Below are 18,053 nucleotides of genomic sequence, written 5' to 3'. Positions count from 1 at the left end.
TGTCTGTTATGTTGGGAAGCTGAAGGGAAAGGCTCTCTCCAAGCAAAGGTTGTCTCACTGGATAGTGGACGCCATTGCTTTGGCATACCAGCAGCAAGGTCGACCGTGCCCCCTTGGTGTGACTGCCCACTCCATCCGGAGTGTGGCGTCCTCTTGGGCTCTAGCGCATGGCGCCTCGCTAACAGACATCTGCAGAGCTGCAGGCTGGGCGACACCGAACACATTCGCCAGATTCTATAATCTCCGAGTGGAGCCTGTGTCCTCTCATGTACTCGTTTCAACCAGCTAGTACTGGACCCGCTCAGGTGTCTTCGCTTGCTCGCCATTCCACTCCACGGACTGGAATACGTGTGATATATTCCTCAGGTGAGCTTCCCCGAAAGCCCTGAGTTTCTCCAGCACTCCTGACGTTGGCGCCAGTTTCTATTGCCTGCACGTCTGCTAGGTGCCTTCCGTGTGCATGGTCCCTCCTCTGAGCGACCCCACGTGTGTATTTCCACCGTAAGCCTCTCTGAGCTTGTGTCTTTCCCTTGGCAAGCCACCTTGCCATCCCTGGGGTTGAAATATTCCACCTGCAGCTGGACACCCCAGTGTTCTCCATATGCATCCCTCCGGGTCATATGTGAATTCTCTAAGTCAACCCAATAGGGTTGGCAATAATTGCATATTTCCTCTAAGCTATGGTATATGCTCCCCAGTGTACCTTGGTATTCCTGTGCTAAATAGGAGTCCTTCGTCCGTGCCAGTCTCACGACAGGGATCTCAGATTTATGCAGGGCACTGGAAGACAGCCGAGAATGTGGCGTGATTAGACTGGTAACCCCATTCGTTGTCATCCGACGTAACTCGGAGTGACAATGAAAGAGAACGTCTCGTTACGTATGTAACCCTCGTTCCCTGAGTAGGGAACGGAGACGTTTCGTCTGCCTGCCACTTTACGCTGTACCGCGGGGATCGCCTGAGCTCAGTCTTAGCTCCTCAGCGAAGAAACATATCTGCATGTTGCCAGTGTCTTTCTTTTATACCCACGAGGTAGGGCGGAGATAAGCTATGCAAATTCCACAGACCCATGGCATTTCTTTGCCATTGGCTCGTTTTGTAATACTCGAAGTTTATAGGCTTTCTAAGCGAACCCCCATTCGTTGTCATCCGACGTTACGTCTCCGTTCCCTACTCAGGGAACGAGGTTTACATACGTAACCGAGACGTTCACTAGTGATCTCAGACTTTTGTACTCCACTAAATTATATATACATATACAGTGTATATACACACACGCACACACAAACACACACACACACACACACACACACACACACACACACACACACACACACACACACACACACACACACACACACACACACACACACAAGTCTACTCAATATAAAATCCTTCAGCTCCTGAGCATGAATAACAGTGACTTTAATTATAAACATGTTTGTAAGTTTTTCATGTTTTTCAGCTTCAGTAGCTTGTGAAGTGTTTACTGGTTTAAATTCCAGTGCAGGCAGCATTGTTGACACATGCTTTGGTGACTACGAATCAAAACCTCAATCTGGTTAGAGAGCAACCAGCGTGGAAGCTGTGCGCTATCCATTGCCAATTGGAGCACCAACAACATATATTTGACCATCGACCATTTCGAAGACAGGCCCCAAAAGAAGTATATTAAATGAGGTGAAGATAGAAAGGAGGTTATAATGTTTACTCTGACATCCATCTCATTGATTTGTGGAGAGAGAGGCCTTTTACAGTACTCAGACTCGTCTTTCTGAAAGCCAACACATTGATTCAGTAAAACGCCCCTCCCTCCGAATTACTGTCTAAAGTGGTCTGAATTTTCTCATACGCTTGGTTCGACCACCTGCTTCTGGTTACCTCCCCTGTATTTAAACTGTATTTGGTATTTTAGTTGTCAAAGGACTTTACTATTTCAACCTTTTCTGACAGGACAGCTTAAAGGCCCACTGAAGTGCTTTGAGTGATGCAGCTTTGTATGATGCGTTTACATAATTTCCACTAAAACAGGAAGCTAAGGATATATTGAATGGCTCCTCTGCCTTTCCAAATAGCCAATAGCGTTCAGTTTACCTCACAGACAGAGAGTCGTACTTGACAGCACCATGGAAACGAATCTGAGCGCTCCAACCCATATAACCCGCTACCAAACACATCTCCAACCCACATTGCTCCGTGACGTGACAACGGTAGTGATGTCCTGTCTTTTCGTTCTTTTGAACCGGTTCTTTTTTTGTGAACCGGTCGAACCAGCTCACCAAATCAAACTGAATCGTTCAAAACAGAGTCATCGCTGATCCAGTTTTCTAAAGTTACTCACTTTAGGACGTTTCTGACAGTCACTCCGACTCTAAATAAACAATATCCTGGAGTATATGTTACTCCAGTAACTCCGACAGTTAACTGATGGAACTGATGAGCACAAGCAGCTGACACTGAGCATGCGTTTACTACAGAACGTACAATCAGGTACAGCCATGGTTGCTTTGGCGAGGTGGTATTTATAGCATAGGGGGTGGGACGCTTCAGATTCTAGAGAGCATTTGATTGGACAGAAGATGTGATGAGAAGCTGAAGACCAAGTGACGTCATAAAAATATGTGATCCATTTTAGCGGAAGTGAGAGATTGTAAGTTTTGAATGCTTATATCTCCTAAATGCAAATTTTGTCATTGTTTTGGAACAAACAAGCTTATTTATAACATTAAGGCTAACATATTCATCCTAAGAGCTAAAAAATGTACATTTTGATTTCAGGGGGCCTTTAAGGAAATGTCATAGGTTTGGTTATGTAGCATATCTGGACAGTCTCACATGACAACCATTCTGAGTCTCAGGAAGGCTTGTCAATTTAGTTTATTTGTCTAAGTTTTGTTACTAGCTTAAGCGCTAGAGAGTCTGGGGTGAGATTGGTTTTCTGACATCATTTATGACTCCCCAGAGACCATCGCACCCTCCTCTCTACTCACTTTGGACGCATCAAAGGAATTCCCCAGTGTTGTGTGCTCCCCACAACACAGAGAGACATGGTTGAGAGACAATATGGGTTGGTCGAAAGTAAGTCTGTTGGGAAGCACGACCTGATCGCCAGGTTCCTGAGGGGAGCGAGCAGACTGAATCCTCCTCGCCCTCCTCTCGTTCCCTCTTGGGACCTCTCAGTCGTTTTAACTGCCCTGCAGAGTGCTCCCTTTGAGCCTTTGCAATCAGTGGAGCTTAAGTTCCGGTCAATGAAGACAGTGCTCCTGGTTGCATTGGCCTCCATCAAGAGGGTGCGTGCCTGGACTCTCTGGCGCTTAAGCTACAAAACTTAGACAAATAAACTAAATTGACAAGCCTTCCAGAGACTCAGAATGGTTGTCATATGAGACTGTCCAGATATGCTACATATGCACTTTGGATGCATCAAAGGAATTCCAACCCCCCCCCCCCCCCCCCCCCCCCCCCAGTGTTGTGTGCTCCCCACAAAGCAGAGAGACATGACACACACACACACATACATGGACCGTTACTAATTTCCTCATTTAGTAGACTTTACTGAGATATATTTGATATGTTGTTATGTTCGTCCGATTGCCCAGGTCCTATGGAGGGATCTGTGAGTGTATAGTAGTTCTAAACAAACTACAGGGGTTTTTAATTATTCTTTTTAATGTAACTTTGCAATATAATCCTCCTTACATGTCTTCCTTGATACCTACAGAACGCCCTAGGGCTGACCAAGCCAATTATGTATATGAACATACCGTAAAATTTATTTTACTATGCTGTACCATATTTTGGAATGATTCTGACTGAATTCGGCCACGGCCATAAAACATCTAAATGACCGTCCTGACAAGACAAAAGAAATTCTGCCCGCCAAAGTTTCGTTGATTGTCATTGGCCAGGGCTCCCCACAGAGATGTGGACTTCAGTTTCTTTAAGAGAACTGACCCCCCTGCCTTCTCTCTCTTACTTCTCCTCTTCCTCGCATCACCATGTAACTGCTTCGTGTCCCCCTCCGGGGATCTTTTCCTTTGTTTGTTTAAGTTTTATTTTTCCTTTCTACTTTGTTCATTTCCTCAGACGAGTAAGTGAACTTAGCCTGAATTGTTTCTTTGGTAATTTACGTCCGAGACTGTTAAACCTTAGTTTGAAAGTGCGCGCTCCAGACCATCTGCAAACCACGTGACGCTCCGACGACACACACACACGAAACGAGGCCACTCACCCACGCAGCCGTTTCCAGCACCATGAGAGAACAATGTGCAAGTATATGGGCAATTCCATGCAAAGGTCATCTTTACCATGAAAAAATAAAGTTTTAACCAAAAGAACAAAACCCTTTTTAAGTTGTCCATTTAGGTCTGTAATATACTGTATTAATGTGCTTTAACAAAAATTTTAAGAAAATTGCCTTGTTTATCCATCAGATATGAGGTGAGCAACAATGCTTAAATTACATTTTCAACCAGCCATATTTCATGCTTTCAAAAAAAGGTATTTATTTTAACAGTAAGCATTTTGCAGAAAGATGGAGGCATGCCTGAGAAATACATATACTAATTTGGTCATAACAGCACTGCCTGTTGAATTTATAAGGGCTTTAATAAAGAGGTCTTGAAGCTTCAGTGCACTGTCACGTCCGTAACGTTTTAAAGGTTTAGTTTATTTAATATAACAGTTATAAAAGCAAATAACTTGAAACTTTATTTACAAAGCTAAATTATGTTTATGTTTATTAGGATAGACAATTCATCTCACTACTTTGCTCTGAACAACCATAATAATGCGTTACGGACGTGACCGTTACAGACGCTTCATATTAAATCATGCATATGACGATTGTGATCTGTTTCAAGACAGAAATGATTTTATATATAAACTTGTGCGCGTCTCATAACAGAAACTCAACGTAGGCTATGCCTCTCAGAAATATAGCCTATCTATAGAAAGATTGCAAAGATCAAAACGAAAAGAAATGGGCAACTCTCTGATTGTGTAATCTGTATGTGCTTTTTCCACCACCACGTCGCTTTAGAGGCTCGGTACGATCACGCTGACAAAATAATAATACACGAGTTTCTTGTATATAAACAATACCGGATGCGCGCGCATCCAGGGGGCAAAAAACCGCTATCTGTTATGTGGAGTTCTGTAAAAGAACATTGCAATTAACGTAGATTTCGCATTGTTTGTAATTTCTTGTTAACTCAATAATAAACTGCAATTTCAGAGTTGGATCTGTTTGTTTTTGTTTCATATTAATATTACATTATGTAAAACGTCCAACTGTTTACGAATCAAAATCCGGAAATACTGTGATGCATGAATGAATTATCATGTTAGACTAAGTTAGTAATGTAATAGCCTCTATAGAGCCCGAATTTGCTTTTATATAAGTTAACCTTGTTTACGTTACTTTACGACCTGCAACATATCATGACTGCACACATATAACGTTACTTTACTGTAAATCAAAGATTTGACGATGGATTATGTGGGAAGTAGTAGCTACCTCCGACCATGGCGATTATATTAAAAAACTTACTCTCAGCAATGGTGACATCTTGCCGGATCCCTACGCAATACCTGACGATCTTTGGATTGTGGATGACAAGAAGTGGCCAGCAATTGTATGGCCTGATATATATATAACTGTCTAATTCAGACACCAAGTGTGTATACAAGAGAAATGATAAGAGCGTACAAATCCCTTGATGCATACAACTACGTGCTATGTGGTCATGTGCAGCTCGTCAAATACTTTGATGCTGCACCGGATTTTTGCGTGTTGAGGTCATATGTGCTCCCTAGTCAAAGGCAAGGCATTAAAGCCTGATGCCTGGGTGTATGTCCATAAGGGCCTTGGTTACATCCTTACGGCTAACTGCCAATGCATGGCAGGGTACGTCTATCAAAATGTATCTGTCATCAGAAACCCTTTACTCCGGTACGAAGACCACGGGTCTTTTGCCCCCTGGCTGCGTGCGCAAGCAGTGATGACGTCGCCGAGAAATCCATGTATAGGCTAATAATATTGCGTGTCAATTCTTTTGTCAAATCATATTTATACGAAATAAAATGTGATGATTTTGACTTGCGACTGTGCATTAAAATCCATAAACTGGCCGAAAACCGTGCGATCATTTAGACACAAAAAACGTAGGCGTTACATGATTGCTAGTGACTCACATCTACGGACAATAATGTCCATCTGTTCACCTGACTGTGGAGGAAACCTGTGATTTGAACTCCTATATGACAAACATTAATTGTTAATGTATTTTAATTTAATAGTCTCTGCTTTAATGTTCCGTCTATGTGTTTATAGTAGCCTATTCACGTCCTAGTCGAGAGGCGTCCTGCAATTAAGCGAGGAACCTGATTGGTTTAAGCGCGAAACAGGCGCCCTCTAATTCGCTCGCGCTTCCTGTCATTCAAGCTCAGGTTTTGACAGCTCGAAGATAGCGTTATCTTAAATCTAAACACCTACCACAACGACAGATGGACAAAATGGTAAGATGATACTAAAATCGCAAACAATCAGGGAAAATAAAGTGAATAAAAATCTAGTTATGTTAATGTCATATCAAATAGCCTTGTCACCTCAGAGTCATCACCTCAGATAAGATACCATGACAATATAACAACCTACTTTATAGCAGGCTATATATATGTGTGTGTGTGTGTGTGTGTGTGTGTGTGTGTGTGTGTGTGTGTGTGTGTGTGTGTGTGTGTGTGTGTGTGTGTGTGTGTGTGTGTGTGTGTGTGTGTGTGTGTGTGTGTGTGTGTGTGTGTGTGTATGTGTGTATGTATGTGTGTGTTTGTGTGTGTACACACATACATATTCACACATACATATACATACATATACATCTGTTTGATCAAACAGATTCTATGTATTTCAGACGCGTCACATCCATAACAGGGTTTTTGTCACGTCCATAACGTTGTTTTTTCCTCATAATACACTTCATAACAATATATGTATTTTAAACATTGATATTTTTATGTTCAGCTAAGACCCCTTCATCATGTGGATAGCAATATTTATACATTGAATTTAAAAGTTCACAGACTTTAAAGGAAATCGAACAGTATACCAAAAACTCTGTCTCTCTCTCTCTCATTCTCTCTCTCTCTTTATTGATGCATTCTCTTTCATTGTCGTTGTATTTTGTTGTAAATACATTTTATTCCTTGTAACGTTAGTAGCCGTATACGTAGTTTTCCTTTATTAAATTCATTATACTCATTTATTGATGCTGTCTTTCGCTCATATACAAGTCCCTTTAATGTACTATCCAGCTACGTGCTTTACAAATTTATTGATACTTAAAGATCTCGTTATAGAACAGGAAAGTTATTCCTTGTGGCCAGAGGAATAGCTTCTCTTGAAAGTCTATAAAGTGGGATAACTTTGTAAGGTTTGATGAGATCGATTGATCAGGTTGGCCAGACAAGCAGATGATTCGATCGTAAATTAATCCCCTTAAAGGTTATCCTGACGATCTATGATAGACATAATTGATATATTAAATATTTAATTTTAATCCATTTTGATTAAGTATTGATATACAATTGAGCTGATAATAACCTGTCTGCAAAATATGGTCTACATATGCAATTAATTATAATCCTTTGTGGTTAATTGTCTAGATACAAATATGAATTCAGATGCAGGGAACATATTATCCTTTTTGGGAGATGGGAACATGTATGATTATCTGGGTCAAACCCATATGAATCATTAAAAAATTGAAAATTACTAATTTTTGAAAACATATCCCCAAAGCCTGACCCATGCTCCTTACAGTTACTAGGGAGAGGGTTCCCTGGTTGCTATGATACTACGCTGAGAATGCAAACGATGCAGGGTTTCATAGGCCTTTATCGCATTTCCTGGTTTGGAAGGTTCGAAATCGCCAAGCAGTGTACTCGCACTTCCGGTGGTTACTTAGTTACCAGATAAACTATGGCTGCCTCCTCTCGCCGGTGCTATTGCAGTGTACCGGGTTGTTCAACATCAAAACACAGACAGCCATACCTTAGCTTCCATGACTTCCCAAAAGACGAACACCTCCGCAAGGCTTGGGTGAGATTGATAAGGAGGGACGAAGGTCCTTCGTTCCATATAAGTCGGGGTAGTACGTTTGTGTGCAGCTTGCACTTTGACGAGGAAAGCATTTACGTCTCGCAAAGTGGGCGGAGGAGACTAAAATCCGGTACTACACCAAGCCGATTTTCGTGGAACAGCTGGGGGGAGACTCGTGTGCTTCGCCAGTCAGTTTTCGATCGGGTTAATGCGCGTTTTGAAGTAACGTTAGTTGAAGAGTTTCAGAATAGCGACTCTGCTATAGAGAACGCGGACGAACAGCCTACAGTTGCGGAGGATCAAGAACCCGCCAGTGATCACAATTACACCCGCGACTCCGCAGGTGGACTAGATGCTGATGCTGCTGCCGAAACCATCAGGCAACTGGAGGCTAAGGTCAGAAGTTTAGAAAGACAACTGAGTTACCTGTCATGCACACTAAATATCAACAGATACTGTGCCACTGACGAGGAATTCCGGTTCTACACCCGTTTTCAATCAGAGAAGGTGTTTTGGTCGTTTTGGGAATCGGTTGCCCCCTCAGCATCTAGGCTAGTCTACTGGAGCAGAGCTCAGAGGGCAAGCGATGTCATGGCATTGGAGAAACCGAGCCCGAACCGGAGGCTGGCACTTGTGGATGAACTGTTTCTTTACTGCTGTCGAGTTGCCGTTGGTATGAAGGAGAAGGTGATTGCCGACATATTTGGCATTAGTCTCACTACGGTGAGTAGAATAATAATTACATGGGCCAACTATCTATTCATTGTTTTGGGGTCAGTGCCAATCTGGATGACAAGGGAACAGGTGCAAGCAACAATGCCCCCAAAGTTTGCACAGTACTGCCCGAACGTGCGTGTTATTCTGGACTGCACAGAACTCAGATGTGAGGCACCATCATCACTTACCCTCCAGTCAGAAACATTCTCCTCCTACAAGAACACCAATACTTTCAAAGGTCTAATTGGCATTGCCCCATGTGGTGTTATCACCTTTATCTCAAAGCTTTTCACAGGTTCAATATCAGATCGAGAAATTACACGCCAGTCAGGGATCCTCAGCCTGTTTGAGCCTGGAGATGCATGCATGGCTGATAAAGGCTTTGTCATTGACCAGATGCTGTCTGATGTTGGAGCAACCCTCATAATCCCCCCCCTTCAAAAGAGGTACCAGGTTCAGCAAAGAGGACACAGAAAAAACCCAGAACATCGCCCGACTAAGAATCCTGGTGGAGAGAGCCATCAGAAGAGTGAAGGAATATCATATCTGGGACACAACCATTCCTTTGACCCTTTCAGGGTCCGTCAATCAGCTATGAGCAACTCGTTGCCTAATGTCCAACTACCAGGGCCCTCTGGATGTGAAGGGTGATGTCCCAGTGTGAAACCCTTAACATAGGCATAAGATGAATGATTCAGATTTGTTTGGTTTCATTTTATTTCATTAAAACATGACATAGCATTTATTATTTTTATATATTTATATATATAGCATGACATATATACATCTATTATAAAAAAAATGAATTTATGTGAAAATTAATACAATAACATAACATTTATACACTAAAAAAATCAGACACTCATATTACATTTATATTTACATACATTTAATTTACAATTAAAACAATTCATTAATGGATTAAGTACAAGAGTGTGGGAACATGTGTGTGCGTACGTGCGCACATGCATGTGGTGGTGGTGATGATTAGAGAGTAGGTATGTCCGTTCCATAAATAAAATCAGAAAGAGATCCCATTTGTGTGTGTGTGTGTGTGTGTGTGGTGGGGGGGATGTATAGATTTACTTTAGTTTCAGGTACGTTTCCATATATGTGGCAAAATAAAATATATCAAGTTTACCTTTCATTTCACTGATCAGCGACTCGTCAAGCCAAATTCGCTCTACTGTGAGGTCACTTTGTGTGGATGTAATGAAATCACACCATTTTAAACCAGTTATGGCCAACTGGCCTTGCACTTGCCAGAAATACTTGTGATTTTTTTTTAGTTTGGCCTGACCACCAATAAACTTTACATGTGTAACCTCTGTTATACTGTTAACATCTGGGCATTTCACTTCAGCTAACCCAAAGGGTGGATTTGCAGTGGCATCAGGGCTAGCACCGAGGTAAGGCGCGTCAGGATTCACAACGAATCCAGAAGGAGCGACACTGACATTGCAAAGGTCACTGTACTGTTGTAAAACTTCTGGCTCAAGGTCAACACCCCTTTTCATGGCAGGTGTTTGCCTTACCCCCTTTATGATCCTGGCTGCCAGAGCCTGACTAGATGACTCCCCTCTAACGCTACAAACTTCGCCGAATCTACTGGAAGTTAGGCGGGGCTGTCGGACTTCCTTCCACAAAGGATTCTCCGACTGCCCCCTTGTATTCTCTTCGATGATACTTGCACATTCACGGGTTAGTTCTAAACTCTGTATGTGATAAAACTGATGACAATTGGGGACAAAATGTAGATGCCGTTCTAATGTTAAGCCACTAATTAATGGAAGTTGGGGGAATGAGGGAGCTTCTGGATGCTTAATGATTTCTCGGGGTATTATTGGTGTGCACTGATAAGAAAGAACTGAACCTCGAGGGACTAGTCCAAATTTAGAGTCCACTAAAGTCAGGTCAGAGAGGCCGTATAAGATTTTGCAAATGCCAGGTTGTGGCTGATGGTTGCGTAGTTGGGCTCCAACTGACAACACCGTCGGGTCAGGAAGGGGTCCTAAAAACACAAGTAACAGAAACCATTAACAGCGTTTTTCTCTTACTGATCATATTTCATACCGGGTGAATTTACAATCCTAAACTGAATTTTACCAATTTTTTTCTGATACACATGGTTAAAATATGGCTGATTTTTGGTTACCATGATTTAACTATTAACGTGTTGTTTTATTTTGTATTTTATTTGTAGTAAAACCATGGTCTATTATCGTAAGAGCAGTATGAAAATAGATGAATGAATGTCTTAAACTGCCGTAAAGAAATGTAACGATCCTACAAATTGAATTCATCTTAACAGGCTAACAGTGCGACGAATTTTGGAATAAACGTGTGAATTACATACAGTGAATTGAAAAATGACTGAAATATTTAATACAAATAAATAAAAATATCAGTGCTCATACACACTGCAGCGTTGTGGTCACTATTTAGACGAGCACTGACGTGGGGTGAAATTTTCACGCATGTTTAAGAGCCATGGCTTATGTTAGATTAAAAACCTACAAGTTCCTTTGAGTTTGAAAAATTATGTACACAGTAATCATCAAAATATCTCTTCTCCTGTCTCTTAAAATGAACACCTGCAGGATGATTTACAAATCTGGACATTTTCAGAGGCGTTTATTCAACTAGATGTTAACAAAAGCAAATTGAAAATACATAACCGGAAGAATCGTTACACTGCTTCGACGAGCACTTCCAGTAATCAATTCTGCCGTGATAAAAGTCTATAAGTAAATTACCTTAATTAAAACTTACCAGCGTAAGCGCGATACAGAGTAGATTTGACACTACTGCGTCCTAGCGCCTTTGGCTTTCGTACCACGAGTTCATCCATGGGTTCGGGACGAATCCCCTGTATCAACACAAAAAGAAATTAAATTCAGTTGCAAGTCTGAGAGAGTATCAGTTTAATTCAGCACACAAGTCATATTGTAGGTGTACATCCTATGCAGGCAACCGCTGCTCTGCAAAATAGAAGGAAACAAATGTATACTGAAATGTGATGTGTGAGTAATTCTAGAATTGCATGTATGGCTATATCTGAGGGACCCAGACAAATCTTATATTACCATGTGAACAATTCATATGGATGTGGTGTAGGATATGGATACACTGTGCAGAAATATCTACACCAGAATCAGTATTCCAACAGTGTGCACTTACAAACTTTAAAGACACAACTTGCATCAAACTTACCTGTGTCCTTGGACGGTGCCATGATTGAAGCACACCGGTGCAGGACAGTGGGGTTGGCACAGTTTTCAGCCCCATGGTGCTGTAGTGAGCCATTTGAAACAGGAGTGCAACCACATGGTTGCATAAAGCCATTCCAGCAGCACACGAGCAGGAGCATCCATTTAACTCCACAGGTCTAACGGCATGCAGCACAATCTAGAAATGGAGAACATTTACTTGAGGGAAAGTTTGGATGTTTAGCCTATACAGTAATTAGCATTTATTTGACACTAGGAACATTATTGTACAACTAGGTTGAACAAAATTAAGGCAACAGCCGAACAAAAAAAAAAAAGGTACAGATCTGCAACAGCAGATATATGGAACAACAAAAAGAGCATCTGCAACAGCAGAAGAAACAAAAACATACTGAACAAATGCACCTGAACCTTTGTAGGTCTGAAACCATGCTCTATTCACTACACATTACAAGTTTGGGGTAATTTGGTACTGTAGCACTGTCTGGATCCAAACTGTAAATCTGATGAAATCCATCAAGGATCAGAAAGATTAGGCTACTATTTACATGATGTCCTGTTGATAAACAAAAGACTACAGAAAGCCAGTAACGCATGTTGACGAGTAAGTTAGGAACTAGAGCATGATTTCGGCCTGAACTTCCAGACTATCAATGTAACCTGAAGTGTATGTGGCTCTTCATTCTTTCGCATAGAACGGTAGCAGCTCGCCTGCACTACCACTTCCTCACTCACTAAATCTGACACTGCATTAAAAGGGGGAAATAGTCACACATCATACTGAAAAAGGATTAAATGTTTAACCACATACAACTTAACATTTGGCTGTGATTCTTAAACTGCCGCAACGGCATTTCGGAACGTTAATGTAGCCAAAGTGATCATCAAAACATCGGGCCATTGACTTTAGCTAGAGGTTACCTCCTCAGGCAAAAGTTTAATGACCACTGACATACTCAAGTGAAAGCAAAAAAGTCACATTGTTCGAATTATTCAAATAGGATACGCTGTATTTGAAGTGAACCTATCTAACAAGCTGACGAATAGCTTACTAAACATAACAAGCTAACGATAACTCACCAACAGAACAGAATTCAAGCTACTTACCTCTATAATTGAAGACAAAATTCTCGTAGAAGAACTTGTATCCTTTCTCCAACTTGGATGATTTTACCGTTGAGTGTTCATTCACGAGTCGCACCACATCGTCTTGGCCAACTTTTGGGAGATGCGAGAGCGAAGTTGTCCAGCGATTACTGGCAGCCATTTCGAACGCAATAACCGGAAGACGCAGTACACTGCTTCAGCTATTTTTGACGGCTACTTCCGGCGTTCTATTGTGATGCGATAAAGGCCTATTGCTGGCATATATCACACTGGTGTGATTTAAATGTTAATTATTTGATGATCCGATGGGAGCAGACCTTTGCTGCTAACTTTTGACCAGTCTTGATCCAAATCCAGATCTGGGGCCGCATTCACAAAACATCTTATGGCTAAAAGTAGCTCCTAACTTGCCGATTTAGGAGAAAATCTTAAAATGAATGGGTGTCTCAGTTCTAATTTTTACTCTAAAGAGTATTTCACAAAGCATTTTAGCAATACAACTAGCTCCTAAATCTGTAAAAAGTTATGGGTAGTCAAGAGGACTCCTAAGTCGCTAAGACCCAATCACAAACAATCCTAAAATGGCTGTTGCCGGCAATCCGCCTCTGCAATCCACCCAAAGATAATGTACTGCCGACCATGCCCTCGCCTCTCTAAACTTCACATCCACCGTGTCTACAGATGTGCCGAAAAGTTCAGTGAGTTTTCTCTTTCTCCTTGATGTCGACCAAGTTCAACCACAGATGCCTCTTCATTGCCATCATCACTGCCATTGAACGACCAGTGGCAGCAACTGTTTGATTGTGTGGTGCAGTTCAGCTCCGCGACCACTTCTGATACAACTCTTTAAGCAGATCTGTTGGGAAGCCTGCAGCACTGCCCACATGTGTAAGGCACCATTGGGCTGATCTGCTGCCACACACGCCCTTATGTTCACGCGCGAGGTAGTCCGTAATGGGTTAGATGGCAGGGTTGGACCCTTCAAAGAGGATGCATCACCCTGAAAAAGACAACCCGCAAGCGTCTCTTCAACAGGAGGCATCCTCACATTTCCCCGCTCACGCAATCATTCCACATTCAAATAATTGGAATGCTTAAAGGGATAGATGCGAGCTGAATATGACCTCCTCCACGACTTCTCCTCCTGCAGGACGGTTATGGCCTGACAGAAACTGCTTGTTTGACACCAGCGACTTCCTGTCTGTCACGCCACCAAACTAGATCCAATCTAGTCGTGGCATGGGCCATCATCTCCATCAACTCCTCGTATGCAGGGCTGGCAGGCTGAGAGCTCACTACACGCGATATCCTCGCCCTCCTCAACACCATACGCCTCATCCTGCCTGGATGGTGCCAGCAACATGCTATCTACTGGATCAGAAGGTTTAAGAGACAGTAGATCCTGATCCAGCAGATCAGGTCAGTGACTTAGTCATACCTTTCTTGAACTCCTTAGCCAGGTTGATCTGCGATCCCCACATCTTCAGGGGCCCAAGCTGCAGGGCTCAAACACTTGTCCTATATCCCTCGAGAATAGGACCAAGTGTGTACAGAGCATACTCATTGTACATTTCTCACAATGGGTGCATTCAGAACCTTAGAGAAATTGATGCACATGCTCCTCACCCAAACACAAAACCTGGGACATGGAGGCACACACTTCCTGAAACACTTGCTCGAGTGTTAATAGATGATGATCGCCTTTAACCCTCTGGGGTCTACGGTGTTTTTGGGGGCCTTGAGATGTTTTGACATGCCCTAACATTTGTGCTTTTTTCAGTTGCTTCTAAACATATTAATGGCATTAATAATGGCAAGTTTAATCTGATTAAACTTGGTGTTTTTTATCGAGTTCATGGGGGCGTTAACACGTTTGCATGTGTTGCCTCAGATCATTTGCATTTGAATAGCGTGCGCTCTCCATGGGCATGTCACATTAGCAGAATAATGAGCTGTTTTATTTCGATTGTAAGTAGACACATAAAAAAGTAGACATTTAACAGTTTATTTTTTCAAATTTCTTAAGTCCGTATGGCCAGAAATGAAGGAGTATTTAAGTCTATTTTGCTGCTATGTGAAAAAATTTTAGCAAAACACGCCGGCGCATTTGCCAACCCCAGAGGGTTAACGTGCTAATACAAGCAAACGGCTCCAGAAGACAAAGCTGATGAGATAGATTGCAGGCACCCTCTTATACTCACGGGGGCTCCAGTAATGACGTCATGGACTGTCGTCGGCCAATAAAATTGTCATGTTTACACACGTGCTTCAGACACAAGTCATGCTGATGATATTCCCTATAGTGTCAATCCAAGACTTAGTGTTGAGTTCCATTTCAGAACTGGCATTGTATATTTGAATGTATATTTATATATTAGATTATATTGTTAAAGGTGCATTGCGTAGGTTCTGAAATTTCTAACCGTTACTGACACCAGTGGCCATTAGAGAAACTGCAGCCAGTCTCATGCTCGTTCTCGGTGCGCACACTCGTAAACAATAAAAACAAAAACCACAAAAATAATAAAATAATATATATTGCAAAATGGCCTGTAAATATGTCTTACCTTTGCAGTAAAAAGAAAGCCAGCTCGGGGTCTGTTTTTATACCCAGCGCTGACCGGAGCTCCCTCCAAGAATCCAAGAATCAAAAGCCGCTCCAATGTTGACTCTTGTCTTTGCCCGACGCTGGTCACTAGATGAGGCTTTTTTTTTTTTTTTTACTTACGAGGAGTTGCCGTGGGTGTCTGGATTGTACTGGAGGCCGGTCGCTTCTTTCCGTCCACAGAGTCCATTTGATTCACGATACTGCTAGCGATTGTCGGATTTGCCGCTGCTTACTAATGGCCGGATGTAAGTAGACAAGAACACATTTTGTGAATTTTCCCGCCAATTCGGATAGAGGCAACCGTGGTGGACATTAAGGTGTCATTCTTTCTATTACATTATGGTTGGCTCATAAATGTACAAATGAAAACTCTATTTTAAAGTTTTTTTTAAGTAAAAAGCTACGCAATGCTCCTTTAAATATATATAGTAAAATATATATTTTAAAAACTTCCCACATTTTTATGTTTTTTCATTAAATCTTTTTGAACAAGGATAAAAGTACAATTTTTACATTTGTATTAGAAATTTGGATGACTTTATATTTAAATATAAGAACACTGATCTTTCAATTTAAAAAAACTGTCACTTCTCTCTCCTGTTATTTTAAAGCATATTCAATTCAATTCAAATTTATTTGTATAGCGCTTTTCACAATACATATTGTTTCAAAGCAGCATAGTAGGATATCTGACAAGGTTAATGTAATGCAAATTCTAGCGCTGTTATGACGAGCACTAGCATGACAGGTGACAGGTTTGACAGAAAATACATGCTGCTCTTTGTTGCCATGTTTGACAAATGAATGACAGAACTATACATTTGTCACGGGTGACAATACAGAGCACACGAAGATGAAGAATGCAAGGAAATAGTCTTTTAAATTCAATAATCCACAGGATACAGGGCAGAAACACAGGGTAACACATCCACTACACAAAGACAAGACCGGACCAAGAACTAAAGGAAACGGAGTATATATGCACATACTAAATTAGGTAATTTACGAACAACAGCTGAACGGAATGATTAATCAAACACACTTGGAAACTGCCTCAAATTAGAGGGCAAACAGCCAAACAGGAACAGTAGTAAAACACAAAGAAACTAAGCCAAAATAGAACATAATGTGATAACATTAGTGTAATTAATAAATTAGGCCGAATGACTTTAAAGGGTTAGTTCCCCCAAAAATGAAAATTAAGTCATTAATTACTCACCCCCATGCTGTACCAACCCCGTAAGACCTTCGTTCATCTTCGGGACACAAATGAAGATATTTTTGATTAAATCTGAGAGGTGGATCACTGCTACATAGGCTGCCTAAGGGAATGAAACTTGACGGCCCAGAAAGTCATTGAAGAAAATGTTTAAATATTCTATGTGACTACAGTGGCTCAACTATAAGTTTATCAAGCGACGAGAATACTTTTTGTGCGGGGAAAAAAACAAAAATAACGACTTTATTTGACTATTCCTTTTCTTCCTAGTGGGCCTGAGACGAGAGTTCAAGAGATTTCCACGACGCATGCGCGAGAACTGAGAAGAGAACGTTCTTCTTCTAATACTTCTTGTTCAGTTCTCGCGCATGCGTCGTGGAAATCTCTTGAACTCTCGTCTCAGGCCCACAAGGAAGAAAAGGAATAGTCGAATAAAGTTGTTATTTATGTTGTTTTTTTCGGAAAAAAAGTAGTCTCGTCGCTTGATAAACTTATAGTTGAGCCACTGTAGGCACATGGAATATTTAAACATTTTCTTTAATGACTTTCTGGGCCGTCAAGTTTCATTCCCTTAGGCAGCCTAAGTAGCAGTGATCCACCTCTCAGATTTAATCAAAAATATCTTCTTTTTTGTGTTCCGAAGATGAACGAAGGTCTTAATGGGGTTTGTACAGCATGGGGGTGAGTAATTAATGACTTAGTTTTCATTTTTAGGTGAACTAACCCTTTAAGGTCACTTATTTTTTTGTTTACATCACGTATTCATAACTTGTCTGACTATTTTTATGTAATTTTTCATGTAATTTGACTTGATATTCAGAGCTTTCTTGAAAAAAAATACAGCAACACTAACCCTAACTGTGCCTCCTGTATATATTAGGGTTATACTAGTTGCGTTTAGTGTAAATTAATGTTTACTAAGGTTTAATGCAGCCACAATGATATGCTTGAGAGAGAGAGAGAGAGAGAGAGAGAGAGAGAGAGAGAGAGAGAGTGTGTGTGTGTGTGTGTGTGTGTGTGTGTGTGTGTGTGTGTGTGTGTGTGTGTGTGTGTGTGTGTGTGTGTGTGTGTGTG

At 41.4% G+C, this 18,053-nt stretch overlaps 2 protein-coding genes across 3 annotated transcripts in view; one reads left to right on the top strand and one right to left on the bottom strand.

The window, feature by feature from the left end:
• crhr1 (corticotropin releasing hormone receptor 1) overlaps nucleotides 1–18,053 on the top strand; it is a 297,757-nt gene that overhangs the window by 275,485 nt on the left and 4,219 nt on the right. The window lies entirely within an intron of this gene.
• On the bottom strand, nucleotides 9,898–13,416 carry LOC143722180 (uncharacterized). The gene is made up of 4 exons (XM_077213427.1): nucleotides 13,220–13,416; nucleotides 12,029–12,223; nucleotides 11,588–11,684; nucleotides 9,898–10,826 (listed from the first exon to the last, which is right to left on the bottom strand). Exons 1-4 carry the CDS (start codon nucleotides 13,310–13,312, stop codon nucleotides 9,898–9,900), a joined length of 1,314 nt encoding a protein of 437 aa, XP_077069542.1. The 5' UTR covers nucleotides 13,313–13,416.

The sequence above is a fragment of the Siphateles boraxobius genome, unplaced genomic scaffold (genome assembly GCF_051911475.1).
Source record: "Siphateles boraxobius isolate OS27281-9 unplaced genomic scaffold, OSU_SipBor_1 66, whole genome shotgun sequence".
Lineage (NCBI taxonomy): Eukaryota > Metazoa > Chordata > Actinopteri > Cypriniformes > Leuciscidae > Siphateles > Siphateles boraxobius.
The sequence above is the reverse complement of the archived record's forward strand: the minus strand, read 5'-3'. Positions and strand labels throughout refer to the sequence as shown.

Bases quoted from the DNA above. Each gene is read 5' to 3' on its own strand.
- LOC143722180 (XM_077213427.1), bottom strand. From the start codon at position 13,312: ATGGCTGCCAGTAATCGCTGGACAACTTCGCTCTCGCATCTCCCAAAA. The intron at 12,224-13,219 runs GTAAAATCATCC...CTCCATTTCTAG, and splicing joins TCGTGAATGAACACTCAACG to ATTGTGCTGCATGCCGTTAG. The intron at 11,685-12,028 runs GTAAGTTTGATG...GTGTTGATACAG, and splicing joins GGCACCGTCCAAGGACACAG to GGGATTCGTCCCGAACCCAT.